Genomic DNA, 23,921 nt, shown 5'->3' on the forward strand with positions numbered 1-23,921 from the left:
TTTTACTTCAGAGTCAATAACTCAATGTTTTGTTGGAAATTGGTTCTTACTTCTAATTTACAAAAGAAAAAACGAAATATTTATTCCTCGAATCTGTAATCTTTTCAATTGAAGGATGATTTTCCCTTTATCAAGATACTGCCTCAATTCTTGTTACGCCTGAGTTTCATTCAATTACTAATCTTTTGATGTCATTAGGGATTTGATTTGGATATAAATCGATTAACTCATCAAATATAAAGTTTTTTCGTGCTTCTCGAAGCCCTCAATTTAATTTTTAACTACTTCGAATAACTTTGTTTTTTTTTCATCCTTCTATGTACGATGAATGATTGGTGAAACTTTTGCACTCAAGGTGCCAATACTTTAATTATGATATAAATTTCTCCTGAAAACTATCGAGCATATTATTTCTTTACTTTCTCTAAAAATCATACAATTTTTTTTGTGTTTCAGTTTCAATGTTATTTTTTGCGCAAGAAAGCATTTGCAATTTTGGTTTTATATCGTTAGCGTGGAAAAAATTACAATGCAAAGTAATAACTGGTCGCAATAAGTCAGCAACTATTGGCTGTCTCAAATGTCAAAACATGACCTGAAAAACGACAAAAACAAAATTTTTAAACTCAAGATTTTTTGTTTGGCAGACTTTTTTATCAGACACTATAAGCTCCAAGCTATAGCAATTTAAAAAACTTAATTTTTATAAAGTTATACCAATCTTTATTAATATATTTAAATTTTTTGTGATTCGTATAACTTGTCTACAAATATATTCTCTTCTGTTTTTGATGATCATCAGAACTCTCTGTATATATTTGTTCACGAAGTGATCATAAACAACGCGCATTGAGGAGAGTGGAAAAAAGTTATTTTAATGAACTTTTGAGGCATCAAATGTTGTCAATATAATCGGTTTCCATCTAGCCCTTATAGTCTATCTTGTCTCAAAAAAACTCATCAGTTGTTTTTTAAATCATAAAAAGGCATTACATTATGTTGAAACTCAAATTAAAATGGATTTTTTCTTCTATTTTTTTCGCTTCACGTCACAATTTTTCGGCTTTGCAAATTTTAGCAAAATTTGCACAGCCCAATCAAATAACTAATATTTTATGTTTTTTTTTTGCAAAGTGATACCCTTATTAGTGCTAGTCTGACAATTTTGAATTTTTGATAAAAAATATATGGTAATAGTTATATGTTGATTTATATCCATGAAGCTTCAGCTCAGTAAACTTGTCGAAACTTTAAAAAGTATGGAGGAAGATGATCAGAATAATAACATCTGTTTTGGTGATAGTGACGTCTTTCTTGATATTAAATCAATCAGGTACTTGAATACGATTGAAGAAGACACTTTGGGGCTAGCGCAGAACACCAATGGCATACAAAACAGTCTACAGGTGAGTTTGAGTTTCCCAAGATTTCATTAGTAAGATATCAGTATATGTTGTGATATTATTGTTAGTTTTTAATGCTAAATGTTTTGCGTTTTTAGGGCGAATTGAAATCATCTGCCCGAATGAGGCTTTTGTTCAATTATAAAATCAAAAAAGTTTTAAACATGAAGTGTACACTATAACTGATTTTACGGAATATACAATTTTTAAATGAATAATATGCATATATTTTTTAAATGCATAATGAAATAGACGACACTACATCTTTCAAAGAAGATAGCAGTTATACTAAATTAGAAAAATGAGAGGTTTGAAACAAACCTTTTACCTTTTTCACTCGTTTTTTAATCGGAACTTTTCATATTTCATTTTGTTTACGACGATTAAAAAGGACGATAAGAAACAAGAAGTCAAAATGGCAAGTACAGAAGCAGGATACAAATTGTCTCAGGCGCCTACCGAATGTCGGCAGATTAATCAACCTGGCGCTTCAATCGGGGGAAGTGGAAACCACGAACCCACTCTGTTCAGCATTCAAATAGATCAGCCTCAATTAGAATCAGAACTGACTAGGAACTTACCTGACAAGCCATTCATCGAAACAGACATAGGCAGCTTGGAATTAGCCCTAACTGAGTAAGTAAAATCGAAAAGGTTCTTCCAAATGGTCTTACTCCATTCTTTTAAAAATAGTATTCCAACTTACTGAAAGAATAAAGAGCGAAAATGGTCTCTAATTTTAGTGTCTCTATCTCAAGCTGGGATCACTAAGTCCAATTGTCAAAGAAAAGGGAAACCCTTTCTGGAGAAGAAAGAAAAAAAAGAGCCGACTTTTTGTGACTTTCCACTGACCATTTCAGACTTTTTTTGAAAATTTATTTTGTTGGCAAAATAATTTGATCTAAGTGACAAAAAGTCATGAAATAATTTGCAATTTTTTTCCTTAATAGTATAGAAAAGCTATTTTATACTAATCAGGGAGAGCGACCAATATTTTTCTAGAGGGGCGGATTTTCCCAAAACACAGTAAAGATCATATTTAGTCGAATATTGCGAACTGGAAAATTTACTCAGAACAAAACAAGACTGTCCGTATCAGGGCAAAGCTATGAGTGTTCCGACTGTCGTATATTATCGAACACAAGCTTTTTGGTTTCAAATTTTTTTTTAATTTTTCGAAAAATTGGGAATTTTTTAAAACATTTTGTATTACGTTTCTACCCTCTAGTCTGGCTGCATGTGATAACGTATTATTAAGAGAAAACTGCTTGCCTCAAATCATTTTGGAAGTTTCAGTTTACCGGTTACCCTTTATTAGAACGAAACATATCTCTCGTTACTTATCTCAATTTGAATTATAATCGTCAAAATGGCCCCAAACTCAAACTGTTATAATTTTGCAAATAAATTTTCTGCCAAAAACGTTTAGTTAAAAATTCGAAAATTGACTGGATAAAAAACATGATTGCTCATATCAGGGTGACGCGTCGAATCGTCCGACTGCCCTTTTACGTCTTTTGAGAAGTGTTCATTTTAAAAGAGAATAAAGCTCGAAAAAATGCAAAAAAAAAAGAAACAAGTTTTCCACTCGCTGTTATATTAAACACTGTGATATACTTAGCATACAATAACGTATTATTTAGAATAAACAGCATGCCTTTATTCAACTTGGAAAGATTTTTCGACCGAGTTGAATGGCTGCTTACGCTTTAATAGCACGAAACATATCGCGCGCTGTTTGTCCCGAATTAGCGAGATATCTTTCCAGATTTGAGCTCAATTATTTCAACCAAAAACAGTTAGTTGAAAAGTTGAAGTTGGGAAAACGGTTTGAAGATAAAAACACCCTGAGCACAATTTTTTAAATATAATAACAGAAAAACCACCCAAGCACAACTTTTACAAAACATCTCCTATAGTTGGAACAAACATCCAGTTCATCGACTTATTACCGAATATATCATACAATCGTTTAAAAAAACTGCCTCTCAGAAAAAAATACCTTATAAAATTTACTGGCAACAAACTTATACCCTTCACATCACAGAACTGTACAAACTACTCATTTCTCCGACTGTATCAGACATTACTCGAATAAATGTATGCTCGGCGTATTGTTTCTACTCAAGAAAAAAGTGTAGTCTCACACCAAATTTAAGGTAATAAATAGAGGCAAAATCGATTATTTTTGAAAGATACAAATCGGTTGAAATCTATCTATTTTTAAAATAATAATCGAGCATATACGTAATTGTTTTTTATTTTTCTTGACAAAATGAAAAAAATTGCTTGTTTTTGCAAAAAAAAAATTTTATTATTTTTTTTTACTGTTTTTTTTACTGTTTACGCAACAGCCGACTATTCATGACCTTGATTTTGATAAAGTAGAATTATATTTTAGGCTTTCAACCTCAGGCTTTTAATTTTAGCTACGGCTCAACCCCTTTCTCACGTTTTGGAAAAACTTTAAAAACTGAGATGAAAACTGAAGTCAAAGAAGTCACGAGCAGACCTAATTTATTACCGAAGTTGAAGAAATCACATGCAGACCTAATTTATTGGAAAAACACAAATAATTTAGAAATCAGAATGATTAAGTTATTCGAGAAAATAGAGCTGAATATAGATCAATAGCAAATTAACAAGCGTAAATGAAAAAAAAAACAGAAACAACTCAAAATTGAAATTTATAAGAGGTTAAACTGACTGTAAGATACTGAAAAGTAGAAACAACAGGTCATTTTGAATGGCATTGGGTGTAAGAGAGTTGCAGAATTTGCCACCAAATAAAAAAACAATGTCTGCTAATCTTCTTAGATTTTAGTTAGGCTGTGTATGAGATTTATTTTGATATAAATGTCTCATCAACCAAGAAAATAGCTTCAGCGTAATTCTTGTTTAATTTAAAAAAACTAAAATGACCCGTTTTTGAGAAAATCAGAGAAAAAAGTGCACCATAATAATTCTGGTGAAGCCCTGAGCAACTTTTTTCTCTTCTATTTTTTTCTTATGTTTACCCAATTTGAGAAAAAAGCGTTTAAAATTTCAAATTTTGTTCGTGTTGTCCCGTTATTTAAACAAGACTGCTCGTATCAGGGCAAAGCCCTGAATGTTCCGACTGCCTTTTAAGGTTTATGGAGCAAAAAAATAACATTTAAAAAATAAATTTAATAAAACAAAATGAAAATTTTTTTCTAAAATTAATTTTTTTTTTGAGAACCAGCCCCCCCACGCCATATAAAGTACAAAAGAATAGATTTCGCTATTGTAACAAATCAATTATGGCAAATAAGCATCTTTCAAAAAAATCTGGAACGATTTCTAAGACGGATTAAATCTCCGCTTACGCGTTAATAGCGCGAAACTTATCGCGCAATAATTGTCCCAAATTGACCCAAATGGCAATTTTAAAAAAAAAACCCATAACTTTACAAAAAAAGATCACAGGTGAAATAACTTTTCAAATTTAAGCCCAGGACAACAATACCTTTTGAATGATTTTAAAAAATTCCGTCAAAAATGGCTAGTTAAAAAGTCGAAATTTTTCTGAAGAAAAAAAAAACCCACCCCGAGCACAAATATTCCGTTACTTTCGTATCGAAAGTCGGAACAATAAGCACTGTATTTTATCTAGGAGTAAAAGCTCAAAAAATGAGAACAGACAAACTTAAATTTAAACAAAGTTAGTGATATCTCTGCTGCAAAAAATGGTGAAAATGGTGAAGTTACATTGAAAAACTGCACAAAAAAGTTAATTTTCGAAGTTATTTTTATTTCAAACACAAAGGTTTTTATTCCATAACTGTGTTGTGTTTTTTTGTGCAATGTACCATGAGACGCACCAGGTGAAGCGTACAACATTAACACAGAGTATATTATAGACTACAGTTGTTTGCAATTTTCTAGGTTTAGGAACTCAATTAATTAAATGTTAAATGAATCATAGTTGATGAGTTGTGTCGTTTCAATAAGCTCGAGACCATTGAACTGAAATTTAAAATTATAATTTTGTAGTTAGCTGTGTCTGGGAAAAGTTCAAAAAAGTAAAAGTCCCTTTCTTTACTGTAACAAGGGCATAAGGGTTTTTCGACTATAACAAGTACTCGCTATCCTAACAATTAGACTGAGTTGTTTTCTTTTTTTTTCTACAAAAATAACTACTTGCTCGCTCCACTTAAAAGTTAGACTTACAAGTAAAAGCTAAAAACTCTACTAAACTAGTCTCAAATCGGTCTTTAAATTTCAAGCTCGTGCTTCTCGGTACAGAATTTTTTTTAAAACATTTTCAATGTGTATGGAATTAAGGCTGAAAGGGCTTCACTTTGATATATTACTCAGCTCATTTTGATGATTCAGAAGAGAACGTTGATTCAAAAGATAACAAACCAGAAGACAAGTTCCTTCACAGGTCGAACAAAAATGCACTTAAACCATTCAGTGCTTGGCATTGATTTGAACAGTCTAGCTACTCGCTAATCAAAATCATTGCACGCCAATTAAAACTAAAAATAAAAACAAAGTAAAAATTACAACTCAAATATTAATTTGAACAGTCGTGCTATTTGTTAATAAAAGTCATTGCACGCTAAGTAAAAACAAAGTAAAAACAAAAAACTGAGGCACACCAGAATACAAAGTTCCTCCCCAATTTCACACAGTTTTTTCAAACCCACATTTGAACGTTCATATTTCAATAAATCATGCTTTGCCTTCTTATCGCTTAGAAATGATAAAAAGGTAGGGTACCATACTTGGGGGCATAAAACCCTTGAGATTACTGAAGAAGGCAAAGCGAAAATATTTTCCTGTGTGTGTCTACAGTTTTCATTTTTTCCCCTAATTAAAACAAGTTTTTCATGAGAGAATACTTTGCTTAGACACTTTGAACCCATTTACCATCCTAGGGTTTCTACATTTTCATACCATTTCTTTTTCTAATCACTTGGTTGTGAACACTTTAATTGTGCTTTTTGTTATTTTCCGTTCTTTCTATTGCAAAATGTCACATTTTCTTTTCCTTATAATATATAATATATGGACCCTTTTTATGAATCAGGCTTAAATTTTCACCAATCTTTTCTTAGTTTGATTAGACCCTTTTAACTTAACATATAATGAATCGTACTCAGTTTAAAAGAGTGACTAACGTGTTGCTTAAAACTGAAAATAGCTATTTAAATTCTGTAGCTTTCATTTACATTATATACTTTTAAAGTAGTCAGATCTAATTTTTTAGACTGACAGCCAATTTTTAGATATATTTCGAGTTCAACTTGCAGGCTCTCAGTTTTCGACTATTATGATTTTTCCTGGCACGATACTTCAAACTTTTATACTTTTGAGCTACATTTATACTCATCAAGGTAATATGCTTTTATGATCTGTCAGTGATTTTTTTCAGAACAATAAAATTATTATACCGTTTTTAAAAAAAGCAATTGAGTATGTATGTATTATGTATATGGCTGGTCGTTACGGTAAGGTAATATGCAATAAAGGACCCCTACTGAAGGCAATAAAAGTAAGGCTGAAGATAACAATAGCACCTTACAGGCGGAAGCTTGAACCAATTAAGGGAGTGTGCATTAAATGACTAATAATGAGTTGCGGTTTTCGCATGACTTTTCACACACTATATTCACAATGAGCTGTATTTGGAAGCTTCAAATGGGCGAATAGTCAATTCAAATCACCAGTGTTTGAAGCTGCATTGTTCACCGCGAATGATTGAAAGTTTTTAAGAACAAAGATGTCATTGAACTTGAAGGTGACAGCCAAAGTCTTTCCGTTTGCAGAAAAAGTGCTAATTTTTTGGTGGCGTGATCAGGATTGGATTTTTTGTTTTGAACTTTTTTTGGTACTTTAAAGGCCTTTATTACGTTACAGGAGGAAGGAACTTTTTAGCCAACCCTTACTGAAAGAATATGTTACCTTAAAAATCCTTCCCTTATCGACCACCCTGGCTATTTCAGTAGTGGTTTTAGAAACCTAAATATGAAACACTTTCAAAATAGAAACTTTTTATTCCGTTGTTCCAAGAAAACAACAGAATTGTATGCCAATTGCTGTTTTCGCAATCTCAAGATCAAAAACAATTCAGAATAAAACTTTTTGCTCCAATTTCTTAAGGAATCAATGAAATTGTGTGCCTGTTGTGGGTTTTGGGATCGTATCGAACCTTTTTTTTACAGAAAGAAGAATTTCATTTCAAAATTATGCCGGCTGTTTATTTGGTTTTGATATTTGAACGTTTTTTTTGAATAGAGTACCTGAGTTAAAGACATCTCTTTTTTGTTTAAAAAAACAAATTCCACGTTACGAGGCCAAACTGTGTACTGGATAAGCGCACAATTTTGTGTCTGTATGCTCCTGGATTCCAGAGACAAGTCTTTAAACATATAACAAAATGTGAGTGGATTCCACTTAAAAAATTTCAGTGGATTCCGCGTAACGTACAAATACCTGTAACGTAAATTTTGTCGGTACATTGATTTTGTTGCGGCTCTGCAACGAGCGAATTTAGGTAGTTGTTCCGGATTCCGCAAATGTAAGCGGATTCCGCAAATGTAAGTGGATTCCGCAATTTTATGCGGATTCCGCTTACAGTTTGCGGAATCCGCTAACAATTTGGGGATTCCGCTTACAATTTGCGGTTTCCACTTACAGTTGCCGATTCCGCGACAGCTTAAGTTTACTAAAAACATATATTTTGGATTCACATGGTTAAGGAGATAACACATTTTGTTGCGGATTCCAGAAATTAGCCTGTTTTCGGAGCGATTTTGAGCAACACAGTGTTTTATCTATTTGTCCGTGGAATTCAAAACAACAGAGAAGATGATAGAAAAATAGCAATGTGGCGAATTCCGCGACAAATCTGATTTTTGCCTGTTGCGGAATCAGCTTACAATTCACAAAATGTGCAGCTGTCGTCCCACAAAAACTTGTTCCTAAATTACGTCGCTGATGACATAAACTTTTTGGCACCTTTATGTAATACGTTTTAACACATTTTTAGCGAAAAGCAATTCAGTTAATTGGTCAGCCATTTTCTGTTTACTGTTTTTTTTCGACATGACGATAGGTGGTAAATTCAACTTAAATAGCCTGATCGCCTTTTGTTAAACTTCGAACAGTATTTATAATTTGTTTCAAAGCCAGTTTTTGGGCAAAAGTGAAGTAAACTTTGATTTTTTGAATCACATTTCATCTGGCAGAGAAATATATATGCAAAAACTATTTTAGCAGCATGTACAATTAATTGAAAATAAAATGACAGTATTATGCGTTATAGGTCTCAAAAGTAATACATGCACTATACTCAGATAGTTCAAAATTACCACCTATTATAATATATCACCCATGTTTCTAACTTCTAATCAAAGATTTTTTTTCATGAAAGAAAAAGAACCAAATTAGGTCAAGAATTGTATTCAATCCAAAGTGTTTTAGTCGCATTTTGATCTACAAACAAAAAAGTTCCAGTTTTTGAAAAAGAAACCAGTTTGAAAAGTATTGCAAGATTCAGATATATTGCAAGATTCAGTCTTTATATAGATTCAGATATATCTTTGCTAAACAAAACGTGACCGGATTTTTCTGTGCAACTTGTTCATTCGCTAGTCTTGTTAAATGAAGGTTTTCATTAAAAACAAATTAAAATTGGTTTGCATATTAAGTAAATTCTTCTTCTTTTTAAATCAACCCTCGGTATGTGTAGGGTGTTGTCGCATAGACAAGTTTTATTCTATATCAAAGAATTTGTAACATAAAATAAAATCAAAACCTGTTCAATGACGAGCTTCAAAAAAATCTATCTTCTTGAACGAACTTTTTATAAAAGAACTTTTTATAAAAGACACCATTAAAAAAACCAGTTGCAGAAACCATTTAAAAATCATTACCACAATAAAGTTTCTGAATTATATATCGTGTTTTAGCGATTTTAAATACATGCATATATACATTGGTCTAAAAACTATAAAGTTGTTCGAGTTCAAGCAAGCTATCTGGAATGAGCTAGGAAGCTTATTTCCAAGGTTTTGTACTCGCTAATCAACGCAGCCAAAGAATTACCTAAGCGCAAATAAAAAGCTTTTTTTTTTAATTTTCATTTTTTTTGTATGGATGACTATTTCTCAGTAAATTTGGTTCTACTTGCCTAGCAATCGGCAATTTTTGTTTTCAGGTGTGGTCACAACTGCGAGGGCTCAAAGTTCCTGGACACATCGCTACACCCTTATACACCTTATCCCTCTCCGAGGACTTCAAAATTGAGCACAAAATCAAGAAAACCTATAGAAGCTTTTAGTCGAGTTTCTCTCAGCCCTACTATTTTTACCTTCAAAAGACGCAGTTTCAAAAATCAGGCCTGCACGCATAACTCTCCTGTCACTAGTGGTGGGACTTCACCGGCAAAATCGACCGAAAACTGCAGCTCAGCGCCGGTTTTAAACTCTGTGTCTTCCAGGTAACTTCTACCCAGTCTTAAATCTAGCATGCTCGTAATTAAACATATCCAAAACGGGTTTCTGCAATTGGTCAAACAATCAAAATGTACCCTAATGTTGTCTGAAGTTTTTGTTACCCCTCAACAGAATTCAAAATTGAAATTTTTTTAGAATTACAAATAAAAAATTAGACCAAAATTTTTTTGTGCGATTTGAGTTTATGTCCGGGGTGGCTCTCTCACAGAGTAATTTCAGATAAGGTACACCGTCTGTTCGCCACGCTATCTTATTTTCGGCCGGAGAGATTCGTGCAACTTCTTAGTCTAGTACCGATTTTAAGTTTACTCTTATATCTCTTAGTCTCAATAGATCTATTGTATACTGGTCTTTGCGAGATAAAATATCAGGAACTGTTCTTAAGGAGAGTTTATTTTGTTTGAACGAAACACAAAGAATGAATTTATTTCGATGTAGTATCCATTTAAGTCGGTTATCGACTGGAAGTCGATTTAATGATTTAAATTTGAAGGTTTTCGTCTGAAAACTTTTTTCGTACTAGATTCGATCTTAATACATATGCGTTTATCAGTGCGGGTAGTAATAAACATGACTCATATAATTTGCATACGACTCCCGAGAGTCTATGAAAACTCTTGAGTGCGATGTCAGCCTATAACTTTTGCAGGTCTAGTTTGAGCGAGCAGAGATTACCCATGTCATTCCAGTCCAACTCCGACCTCAAATCCCTTGTCAATCGGAGCTCCCCTCTGTCATCGATAGACGACGGCAATGAGGAAACGAGTAGCAGTCAAGCCACTTCTGACCTATCTCTCGCCACCTTAAAACCATCAGTGTCGTATGAGGTAAGATATAGCTGCTTGCAATCTATGGGTAATATGAAAAGTGTTCAGTTCTTGCGCGAAATTACCAATTTCTCCAACTTAAACATAGTCATATCCCAAAAAAGTAACTCGGCCGACTCTGACTTCCCCTCGCCTAAACATCTTGATTCTGTTCCCACCCTCACCAGTTAAGCTCGAGTAATAGCTTGAAACCTCCGAGTTAGGCTTCTGGCTGACTAACTTTAAGACAGCAGGATGATTTTTTGTCTATTACAATGCACGGAAACTCAATTTTGGTCGACATAAAGTATGATATACAAAAATGTAGATTTTGTTTTAGAAATCTGTCCCCCCTCTCTCGAGAAACTTTTAGATCCGTCATTGACTGATACTATCTTTTCTACCTCACAACAATTTTGAAAACGCAAAAACGTTATTTTTCTTGTTTCTGTTATAAAAAAAATTATGAACTGAGCGAAGAATAGAAAGTAAATTATGATTGTCCGGTTGGCCTGAATCAGAAAGTCTCTGACCTTCGGTTGTTCATTCCTCCCTCCAAACTCATCAAGCAGGGATTGATTTTTTTTTGCTTTTTTGATCCATATTTTTTGCGCTTGAAGTTGAAAAAAGTTTATCTTATGCGTTCTGAAGTTAAAACGTTGTCTCAAATTTTAGACCATTCTGCCATAAACATTTCGCGGGTTTTACTCAAATTTAAATGACTTAGCAAATATCAGCATTTTCTGGCTGATCCTAATAGATAAAATTAATAAAGTTAGGCAAAAAGAATAAAGTTATAAGAGAAAAAATCATAATTAACAAAAAAGACGAAAAAGGTATACGGCATTTTACTTCCAAATCAATTCCTAGCTACACGAGTAAAAAGATGGCCAGTTCTGTTAAGTAGCTCAGAATGATCCGAACCATAGTCTTAGAAAGAACAACAGAAGTTTTATCAAATTCGTTATTTTTAGCGTGGTGTGATAAGATGAGCTCTACAAAAAACTAGAGTTTACTCATATTTGAAGGAATACCTAAAAAATAAATAAAAATTAATTAATATATTAAAATACTCTAATACAACTAAAATTCCCAAGATACTGAAAAAAAACTAAGGCTTCTCGAGTAATAATAAGTTTTTATATTTTAAATTAGGCTATTGTAAGATTTTAAACCAATAAAATAAGCGATTGAAAGCCTGCCGCTCGCTTTATTTGCTCGAAGTAAGACAAAAAACCGGTTTTTCTCAACACTGGGAATTTTTTATAAATTTTTTTTGTTGCTCGTATCTCGACTGTAAAATCTTCGATATGATATATCATTCAATTCAAACACGCCTGAATATAAAGTTCGTCACCATTTTTAATACGGTCGGAACAATTATTAAATTATATTATACCGATATAAATTGCGTCCTGTAATAAAATGATTGGTTCAAGTTGAGGGCGTTTTCTGATTTACGAATCTTCAATCATTTCATTAAAATTTAGCCTAATGAAACCATTCTTCTTTGTGCTGAGCAGTTTTCTACAGTGCTGGCTTAAAATAAGCGGTTAAAGTGAGCTAAAACAATTTTTTCGCTTTCGTTTCCTTCAATTTCGGTTAAATCTAGCCAAAAAATGATGAAATTAAATCATGTCTAATCGTAACTATATTATAACCAATTCAACTTTTTTCCCTCCTAAATGAAATTAATTGAACCATTTTAACTGACTGGTTTTAGTGGTGTAGTTTTGGTTCAAACAAGTTGCACTATAAATTGACGGTGAAATTCGAAACATTTTTATCTTTATGATTTTTGGCCAGAAAAGCGAACTTTTTTTCTAGTTCAATTTATTCGGCTATCAGCACTTAAACTCGGCAATTTTTTTTAAATAAAAACAATGGCTTCAATAGCCTAAATTAAGGTGAAATGAGAAAAAATTATTAAAAATATGCTTAAAAACACCCTATAATTAGCTTGATTTCAATTTGATCGAAAAATGCATGAAATGCGTTAAATCTTTCCAGCAAAATCTCGCCCCAGGAGATTTTGAACTGACGCCTGCAAAAAAACTATGAACTGACGCCTGCGGAAAATTTGTACCGGTCAATTATCTAACAGGATTTGTCGTAAAAAAATAACAAATAGGATTTTTTGGGCGGTCGAGAGATCGAATTTCTTTCCGGCCAATGGTTTCAAAAAGATGGTTGATAACTTCCTTGGGATAAAATTTGACACTTTTCGCATTAATGCAGACAATGAAATAGCCCTCTTATGAGGTGAATAACAAAGAGTGTTAAAATAACCTGCTATACCAAAATGGTATACTTAAAAATGATAAATTAGTTTGAATTGAAACTGTTTTTCTATTGAGACAAGAAAATTGCTGCATAGTCCAATGGGCTTCAAATAAAAACGAACTAACGGGTATCTAGTTAAGAGTTAGAGGTCAAATTAAGAGTAAAGAGTAAACAATTCACAGCATTCCCCAATGCAGGAAAAAAATATATCTGATGTATATGAATAGTAGCCAAGCCACATACATACTCCATTCTCACTTCACCTCACGAGCAATAGAAGTTTGAGACAAAACTATTAAACTTACATATGTACCATTGAATTTACAAGAGAAGATATACACATGTGTTTGGAGATTATATCGTCAAAAATGAACAGGCTACATAGAGATCAATACAGATAAATACAGGTTGATAATGTACAGTTGGGATTATGTATAAATGATGAAAAGTAAACAGTGATGTATAATTAAGTAACTAATCTACAGATCATGATAAAAGATCTGAAAGCTTTCCGACGGTTGATTTATCAATAGTAAAAATTAGTAAAATATAAAAAAAGAAATTGAATTATCCACCAATAGTAAAACGGAGTTGCTAATTAGTTTTGAGTTTAATGAGTTGTAACCAAGCTATGGTAAACTTTTTGTGGAATAAATCGTCTTTGATTCTTGTTTCTGAGTCAAAAATAGATGATATGCCGCTATCTTGATCTTATTATTCTATCTGTGTTTCCGGTTAAAACGACCCCGCCACTACTAATTGAGGGTCCATCGTTGACATCGAGGTTATGGTCTTTAGTCTTATCCAGTAAGTAGGGTGAGCTCCAATTTCTTCCAGTTGGGTGAAAAATGCTGAAGTGTAGTCTATTAGAAACATTTCCTGTCCGAGTTCCCGAGGGTCTTGGATGTCGACACGACTAATAGTGTTTCTTCTGTTTCTTCAGTCAAGATAATTATCACCTCACCGTGGTGCTGCTCCTTCGACAAATCTGGTCTCTCCGTTAATTTCAGGGGGACCAGGGTTCCATCTGAGTCGGGAAAAACTGCCCGATTGGATGGCTGAAGTTGGTTCTAGAGACGTTTCATCACTGGCTGTGAAGTCACCGATGGTTTTTTTGTCACGAGGGATCTAAAGACCTTTCAAGAATTCAAGACTGAGAATCTGTTTTTGCGCCCGAATCAGCTTCAAATAGTCGTCAAAATTCTCATGCCAAGGTCTTAAATTTTACGATGCGACAAATTAGAGATTAAATGAGAGGAATCCCTTGGACATAGGGCTCTTTGTCTTCCGTTTTTTTTGACAATGAAGTGTCTGTATATCTTCTTGAATAAAAAACTTGATATACTGGAGTCCAATCTTTTCGATCGGGAGTTTATCTTCATCTTCTTTGCGAAATTATCAAAAAATCATTTTTCCGATGAACTTTCTTTCGGAGCCACAGGATTGTTTTTCATGAAAGCGGGATCGGATTTTTTTGAGGACGTGTCCTTTTTCGAAGGTTATCGTGTTTCTGGAGTTTGCTAAAACCTTCCCTTTAAGTGGTTTAAAATAAATTTGCCCTCTTTTCTTATAATCTTGGGCTGGGCTTGTGACTGAGGGAACTGATTTCTTTTTATGTAAAAGAATTGGGTATGAAACGAAGTTTTCCTAAAGGTATTAAGGGATCTAGAAAATGAGAAAAATTTTGAGAAAAAGTGCATCCAGTTGATGGTTGTTTGGTTAAATGAAAGTTTTAAATGGCATTATAGTTTGCAGAGTGTAGAAATGGTTAGGTTCGTTTCACGACTTTGTTAAATGTTTTGCTTTTACTGTGTAGATGAAGCGTTCTACAACTCCATTGGATCTATTATCCTTCTCTGTGTATGAAAATTGATTTAAATAGTTAGTTCTTTCAGCTGAAACGTGTAAAATCATTTGAGATGTAACAAGAGCCGTGGTCTGCTCTAATAGGTTTAGGAAATCCGTCGATATTGCAATAGTCGGTCACAAATGATAGAACGGAAAACAATGAAGTGTTTTTTTCCGAAGGAAGTTTTGAGTAGCGATATCTCCGAATATCTCCCACTAGCATTGAAATTTGTTAGCCATATCTCCAAGACTATAGAAACCGTTTGTAAAGCAATAGTTGCACCTAGATTCGCCGCCCACTATACTAAAGTTACGTCGTTCGCTCATGTTTTTGCATAATTTGAACTGACAGTACTCGTTTCTTAGGTCAAGACTGGTAAACCACCCCTCGCTTGACATTTGGTTGGAAAGTTTTTATGCAATATTGTCAATTAGTTCATGTATGTTAGGCATTTGATAAATATTTTTAAGTATCTGATCGCTTAGCACCTAAGAATCCTGGGCTAATTTTGTCGCACCGTCTTTATTTTTTAATTGGGACAAACATTAAAACATCCCTTGGTTAACGTATTTCCACATTCGCACAGGAGTCCGCTTTTTCTGTATTTAGGCTTAGTTTTCTTCTAGAGGATTAAAACTTTCATATAATTTGCCATTAATTTTGACTCATGTCATCTTTGTCAGCTCAAGGTGATTAAGCTACCTTTTTTGTAGCGAATTGCATGATTCAAGGCAGACATTGGGTTTAATATTTCCGAAAGTAGTCTCCGTTGGAGGTCGCAACTTTTCATGTTAAAAACGAACACGTCTCGTAACCAATCTTGCTCTTCATGAACTTCAAGTTCACATGTTTTCGCTAAGTCGGATTGTGCTGGCCAAAATTGTTAATAAGACTCTCTACTTTAGCTTCCTGCTCAGCAATTTTTACTGTTCGAAGGTGATAATAGCTGATTTTACGAAAGCGGTTCGAAGAATTATTTTAAAACCGATAAAATTTTCAACTTTGGGTGTTTTCGCGAGAAGACTTTTTTATTTCAGATCTTAGGGCCGAGTAAAATGTTGATCTTATGTTTTTACCTTCCTCACGTTTTTTTCTTGCCACCGAATTGTTGTTTTTCCTCCGCGACTTTTTTATCCTCAGTTGTCTAATTTTTTTGCCAGATGAAATTGGTCGATCCAATTTGTCCATACTACCGTATGATTTGGCTAAAACGCAGAAATCCCCCCTTAGATTTGAATCAAATGACTTCGCGATTTGAAATAATGATCAAAAATCACTGGCACTCCCAAGATTAACTAAACTAAATTTAAATAAATTAACGAGAAGAGATTGAATTAAAACTGTTTTTTTTTTCTTTTTAAACTGGAGAACTTCCGCGAAATTCATTGGACTTCCAATAGACATGAAATAACAGGTATCTAATCATGAGTTGGAGGTCTAATGAAGAGTGATAAAACGCAATTTACATCAGTGAATGATCGTTACTAGGCACCAAGAAGGACAAAAAAAAAGAAAAAAAATTATTTTGGATCAAAACATTCAATTCAATCAGCTAAACTGGTCTATTGAAAGACATCCCAAAGCCATCTACCCCATTAGTTTTTCCCAAAATTGGAGCACAAAATTTGCTGTTTGCTTTCTAAATTTCACCAGATACCCAACGGATACTACTGAAAAGTTAGTATGTAATGAAATGCTTGCGTTTCAGCTTAACATAAAGGAAAACATATTTAGTTTGAAAAGTATTTTGGCGCTTGTGTTCACTTTACATCACACTCGAAAACACCGACAAAAGTGTTTCAAAAACTACATCGTCAAAAGTTTCCTCAGTACGTCAAAAAAACAAACTGATATTTGAGTTTAAAATTATAGCATGTTGTTTTCATTGCGGTGTTCAGCCCTTTATGCAATCTTAAAAACTAAGAAAGAAGGCGCTAAGATTGATAAGATGTACCTTTTTGTCTTTAAGGCTTAGTGCAATCAGTTTAGGAATTACTTAACCATCAATTTCTATAGCTACTAAGTATCTAGCTCCTTAGTATGAGGCTGCTTTGTTAGACTGGGTTTTCATATCGCGCTAGAATGATGCCTTGTTAGGATTTAGTTGGGTAACTACTTTGAAATGCCTTTAAGCAAGAGTGATATGGTAGCTGACAAATCCAATCCTTCCCCATAAGGCCTTGCATGCTGATCAACATACCTCTGTTCTTTTTGCACGTCGAACGTTCAACTGAGTTCCTTACTGATTTAAGGTTAGTCTAACTGATTACAAACAGCATTTTTGAGCAATTTTATATCTCGAACCAACTAACTACGAAGTTGAGTCGAATTTATCTGGTAATTATTTTTTTCTTCGAAATAATTTATCATAATAATGTTAAAAAACATCGTTATTTTAAACCCAACCGCGCTTTACGCCTTATTTTCAAGTTTTAGATACCGTTACTGTTATAACTACTTTTTTGTAGACTGGATTTTACCCTTCAAAAGGTCGTCGAAGTTCACTCGGTTGGGCAAACAAACCTCGTCCTCCGCCTGCGTTTTCGCACTTCTCGGCTGCAATTCCAACGGCAGACATAACCAAGAAAGTAAATCGCCAGGGGTCAGTCAGTGAAGCCTCGAAGCCGAGCTCGACGACACGGAGGAATAGCTGGACCAATATGATTAGTGGGATTTTCGGTCGGAGGAGTTCGGATCCCTGCACATGCAGCCTGGTCACAAATTGCAATAATGTGCTGCCCAAATATTCTGGTGAGGCTAGAAATTTATTGAAAAAGAAATTGTAACGCAATTTATTTACTTAGTTAGCGCAGCATAAATTGATCATTAAAAGTTATTAACATTAACATCAACGTAGATCATTAACATCAACGCAGCATTAGTTGAATAACAATTAGGAGAGAGTTGATGAAAGTATGTTCTCTAATGAAACTTTTGGCGGTCTGCCCTCAGGAAAACAAAATTAGTATTGATTTCAGTGAAGGGACTTGAGCCCATGCCACTCACATGAATGCTTTTTGGTACTATTTTATGACATCCAGTTTTGGCTAACCAATCGTAACTTTTTTCTAAAGAAGCCTTTGGTGCTAATGAATATCTCGATATTGTTTCCTTCTATACAACTGGTTAACTGGTTTTTGTTTTTACCTGCGTGTTACTGTTAATTTTTTCCAGCTCTTTGATTGGCATAGTTATTTTTTCTCCTTTGACTTTTTTGAAAAAACTTTTCTGCTGTTGTTTCTCTTCGCAAAATAGTTGTTTTTAGGTGTTCTAACTTTAGCTTTTTTTGCCTATAAAACGTTTCTATTACTTTAAGGTTGTCTGTTGTTAGTTTGATGAGATCTACATTGATTGTATTGATATCTTTACCCATTCTAGTAAATTTCTGAACGGCTGCTTTAGTATTCTCCTGAATTGGATCTGCGCTATAGTTGGGTTTTCACTTTGGTTTTAATGATCTTTTATAACAAGACTGCTCGTATCAGGGCGAAGCCCTGAATGTTTCGATGGTTTTTAAGGTCTAGGGAACAGCATACATGAAAAATTTAAATGTAATAAAGTGAAATTATTATTTTTTTAAATTTGAGATTTTTTTGTGAAAACATCCCCCACACGCCATATTAAGTACAAACTGATAGATTTTGCTCCCATTAACAAATCAATTTGACATATAAGCTTCCTTGAATCAATTTGACCAATTTGGGACAATTAACACGCGATATATTTCGCGCTATTAACGCGTAAGCGTAGATTTAATCCGTCTTAGAAATCATTCGAAATTGGTTCAAAGAAGCTTATTTGCCATAACTGATTTGTTACAGGGAGCGAAATCTATCTTTTTGTACTTTATGTGGCGTGTGGGGGGAAGATTTTCACAAAAAATTTCAAATTACTGCTCTATAAACCTTAAAAGGCAGTCGGAACATTCAGGGCTTCGCCCTGATACGAGCAGTTTTTTCAAAATTTGTTTTTAAATGGTTTTACTGAGCTGTTATTGCCACTATTAGATTGGTTAGATTAAAATAAATGGCTCGGTAATATATTCACGAAAAAAAACCATTGGTTGCTTTCAATTTTGAAGAGTTGCTTTATTTTGTTTTTGTTTGGTTCTCTATTTTTAGCTATGCTTTCCTTGACTCCGCCAGTATGGACAGTAAACTTTCAACGGAGATTTTTTTTAAATTTCTAAACCTTGAAATTTATTTGTCACAGAACGCCTTTTACGTGAAAATTCTGCTATAACTAGTCATATGAGTTCAGATAGCTGATGAAACTACGATTTTGTTAATTGTTGAGATAGTTCGCTTATGGCATTTGAATGTATGATTTGTTCATGTGTGCGGTAGTGTAATAACTTCTGTATGTTTTTGTGAGATTTACTACAAATGGTTGTATGGGCAATTCTATGGTTTGGTTGTATTTGACAAGTCTTTAAAGTAATCATAATCAAAAAAGGGACACATTTTTTGGCGTGAGTTTTGTGAACTATTTTGCTGACATTTTGTTTGGTTAGATATACCGATAAATGGAATTTTCAGTCTACATTATTGTTCCGACTTTCGATACGAAAGTAACCGAATATTTGTGCTCGGGTGGGTTTTTTTTCTTCAGACAAATTTCGACTTTTTAACTAGCTGTTTTGTGACGGATTTTTTTATATCATTCAAAAATTATTATTGTCCTGAGCTTAAATTTGAAAAGATATGTTACTTGTGATCATTTTTTGTAAAGTTATGGGGGGTTTTAAGATTGCCATTTTGGCCAATTTGGGACAATTAACGCGCGATATATTTCGCGCTATTAACGCGTAAGCGGAGATTTAATCTGTCTTAGAAATCGATCCAAATTGGTTGAAAGAAGCTTAGTTGCCATAATTGATTTGTTACCAGAAGCAAAATTTATCACTTTGTACTTTATATGGCGAGTGGGGGGATGATTTTCACAAAAAATCTCAAATTTTTTAACAATTTTTTTAAAAAATTTTTGTTCTTTTTTTTATACATTTAATTTTTTCATGTTATTATTGCTTCATAGACCTTAAAAGGCAGTCGGAACATTCAGGGCTTCGCCCTGATACGAGCAGTCCTGTCTAGATTTCTAAACTAATTTAGTGATTAGTTTTTTAAAATTTTGTTCGTGACTCTTTGGATGCACTAGATGAGATGGGCTGAAGTTTTATCTCAAAAAGTAGTTCCAGTCTGAGTTCATCGTCTCTTTGACACGCTTTCTGTTTTCAGCCAGATTAACTGATTAGATAGAACTGCTCTGAATCCCAGCTTGATTTCCTTGTCTCAATAGATCAATGGGAATACTGATATAGCGAGAGATTTACGAGATGAACTGTTTTTCTCAATTTAAACTGTTGTAACTAACAAAAACTCATCTGTCCACAAAACGAACGGGCTAGTCATGGAATCTGATTGGAATGTAATAAAAACTTTACATACGTAGAAAAAACCGAAAAACAATTCAAAACCAAACCAATAAAAATCGAATGATTGCAATATATTTTTTGCTTTTTTTATCCAGTTTTTACGGTCCTCAAACTAACAATAGTCAGCACGAATTGTACAATCCAGTGGATGTATATACTATTAGTAACTTGGATTGCAATAATCCAATGGGCGGAAAGAAAGAACTAACGCTATTCATCCAACGGTCGTTCTTCTCGAATATTCTGAATTACGTCAACGACATAATTAGAATTTGTAATTACAATCACTCGCGTTAAGAGTCCTGTACAAGCGGTTGCATCCCATCAAATCTCTCAAAATTCGATTTTAAATACTTTTACCTGTCAGACAAAACCTACTTATTTTCAGTGCGGAAAATAAAGGAGTTTTACTGAACTTCAATAACGACATAATGTCGGACATCCATAAAAAACTACTCGCTAAATATAAAGGAGACCTTAAGTTACCAGACACTCCTTTATCTCTCACCGAAGATTGTTCGAACAAATTAATTAGACTCATGACAGACGAGGACAAAATTCTCAAGGATGTGAAGAAGGCATTAGAAGAAGGCAGACCACTGGATAGATTCGGAGCTAACCTCAAGAATTTTCAAAGAGACATTCATGTGAAAAAAGGATTGTTATTGAACGATAACAAAATGATAACGCCAGCAGCTCTGAGGTCGCGTTTTTGTCGCTACTCCATGAAAATCACCCCGGACAGTTTGGAATGAAATCTCTGGCAGAAAACATTTGGTGGCCACATTTATACAGAGTTATTTATGACCATGGAAAAAACTGTATCCAGTGCATCAAGGCTGGTAAGAATTTAAAAGTGATTTTGGGTACGAACAATACGGAGAAATTACCAATCCTTTCTGAACCAAACGAAGAAGTAGACTTAGACTTTGCGGGTCCTTTGGACAAAAATTGGGGCAACTCAAAATACCTTTTACTATGCATCGACCACTTCACAAAGTTCTCGTCTGCAAAGGTAGTGAATAACACCTCGGCTTCTTCGATTTTATCGTTCATGTCAGATTGTTGTCACCTTCATGGATTTCCGAAGTCTATTAGAGTCGACCATGGGTCATGTTTTATTTCAAACGATTTTAGAAACTTCTGCGAGAAGAACAACATTAACTTAATTCTATGTACTGTCGGGGATCACAGATCCAATGGGGTCGTAGAACGACTCATTTACACGGTTAAAGCAAAACTCTTGGCAATGTCGTTTAACGAACCAAAACCATCTTTAAATACGGCAATTGATAAAATCATTTGGAATATTCGTTCAACGAAACAATCATCCATTGGAAGCTCTCTTTTTTCAAAACACTTTATTAGATCGCCTAACACTTTTTGGAAATCCCTGGTCTCACACGCGATTAATTTAGATAAAGGGAAGTCAATATTGTCAAGGAATAGAGCTCAAGACTGGGGAGCAAATGACGCATTCGAAGACGGCTATTTGGAGAACACAGTGGCAGACAAAAGGGGGTATGAGAGCGACCCATCGGACAAACTTGATAGAAACCTTCAGCAAGCCCCACTGTCAAACCCATTCAGCCAAAGAGGTAACTGGTTTAGGAAGACAGTTAACCGAAGGGGCGAACCTTATTTTAAACCACTTGTGGGAAAACCATTGTCGGATACAAAACATACGGTTACATTAGACAATGGACATGTGCTCAGAAAATCCAATTTAGCTTTTAATAAAAATCAACAGTCGGCTCCCAGTAAATTTTCAGCAGTTCCGAACTCGATAAATAATACTCATGATTTAGCAGGGAAACGAAAGAGAAATTCTCCATTGAAGAGGCCGGACTCGAACGGAGGAGGCCCATCGACGAGCTACAAACTAATAGGAGAAAAGGCGATGAAAAGGAGGAGAATGAAAACCCCGAGTTTCAAAGGTTTAAAATTCGCGTATTCTGAATTAGATTCCTCGCTAGAGTTAGACCATTGGGACTAAGTTATCGATTATTATTTGGGTATGGACTCGGAAATTGTATATAATACTCCGACTTATAATATTGTTAGTGATTTAGATCAGTCAGGACTTACCTTAGCGATTGAAACCAACAATCAGACGACAATTACACTCCCACCGGGCACATGCGACAACCCAATTAGGATAGAGAGCTCTCTGGAAAAGACAATAGAGACGCCCACAACCCCAAAAAGCAACAAACCACGACTCAGAAGGAATCCAGGCCCCCTTAATTTTTAGGGAGACAGGCGCTTCATAGACCAGGTGACCCTAGGAGCAGAAACCATCGAAATTGCGGATTCCGATGACGAACCCCTGATAACTTTTCGAAAAGCCTACAGACGACCTTTCCCTCAGACTCTCCATCGGATTACTTGACGCCACTCGAGGATATACCTTTCCATCCAACACTGGTGGCGGAAACTACACAAGGCTCCTCTTCAACTCCTTCTTCCATGACGCCAAAGATCGCGGTACTATCCTCTCCATTGGAAGAAGTCAGACCCGACATTCAGGACGATGACGGGAGTGATATATCTTCAGTCATAGACACAGAAGTAAGGAAGGAGGCCGAAAGTTTCCATGATATACTTAACGCCAATTATTAAAACTGTGAAAAATAAAAACTCTTTTAGCATAACCTTTCAGTGCTGATTTTTCCATTGGTTATTCATTTTAGGTAACTTTACTAATTCTCAAGTTGAGCAATTTTGTACATTTTAACTAGTTTGTTATGTAGTTTAGCTTGTTCAATTTGTTTATATGTCACATAACCCCAATTGTACATAACATTTTGTCAGCTGTACAGTAGCTGTAGATATCTGTTTCATCTTGTAGGTAGCCTGTAAATATTACCACATAGACATCTCCATTGTAAATTGTATTATCTCTGTGAATTTACATTGGTGCTAAACGCTGTTACTTTTTGTTTCAACTTTGGCCCTGATGGAGTGAGGGGATAATGGAGTATATGTGTGGTATTGGCTACATTGGGGAGTGGGCAGATATAAATTTTTGTGCAGTGGGGAATGTTGTGATTTAGTATTTTAGTATCTCTTAACCTTGACCTCTATAGATTAATCAAGTACCAGTTAATGTCTACTCTACGAAGTCCAGTGGACTTCGCGTCACTAATTCTCTTTTAAGACATCGGTCAGTTTTAATTTACACCTTGTTCTAGTCTTTTTTAACTTAGATAGTTAGTTTAGTTACCAGTGGTATTTGCACACTTTTAATAAACGCAAGCTACTATTTGCAACTCACTGAGCAAGTGGGTTCTAGAAGAAATCGAAACCAATTAATTAGGATAACAGCAGCAATAAATGATTGAATTGGAAAAAAAAATATAATGATTGTTTATATAGTTAGGACGATCTGCCTCTCGATCATTTGAAAATCGCTTTTTTCCCGAATGGGTTGAAAATGGTACCAACTTCTCAACTAACTCATAACAAAACTGCTTGTATCAGGTCAAAGCCCTGAATATTCACTCTGCATTTTTAGGTCTATCGAATAGTGTTCGGTTTTAAAAAATCGATGGCATCTGAAAAAAAAAACGTATAAAACTCAAAACTTTTTTAAACGAATTTTTTGAAAACCACCTATCCTTACACGCTACTTCAAGTACAAAGTGATTTGTTTCGCTT

At 34.3% G+C, this 23,921-nt stretch overlaps 1 protein-coding gene across 1 annotated transcript; it reads left to right on the forward strand.

Moving 5' to 3' along the window:
* The first annotated feature begins 1,259 nt into the window (after window positions 1-1,259).
* On the forward strand, window positions 1,260-22,883 carry LOC134844924 (uncharacterized). Its single transcript, XM_063861750.1, has 7 exons — window positions 1,260-1,406; window positions 1,795-2,039; window positions 9,592-9,873; window positions 10,539-10,716; window positions 17,296-17,578; window positions 21,680-21,859; window positions 22,633-22,883. The coding sequence occupies exons 1-7, from the start codon at window positions 1,260-1,262 to the stop codon at window positions 22,881-22,883; spliced, it is 1,566 nt and encodes a 521-aa protein (XP_063717820.1).
* Window positions 22,884-23,921: the final 1,038 nt, after the last annotated feature.

This window comes from Symsagittifera roscoffensis, chromosome 4 (genome assembly GCF_963678635.1).
Source record: "Symsagittifera roscoffensis chromosome 4, txSymRosc1.1, whole genome shotgun sequence".
In the NCBI taxonomy this organism is placed as follows: domain Eukaryota; kingdom Metazoa; phylum Xenacoelomorpha; order Acoela; family Convolutidae; genus Symsagittifera; species Symsagittifera roscoffensis.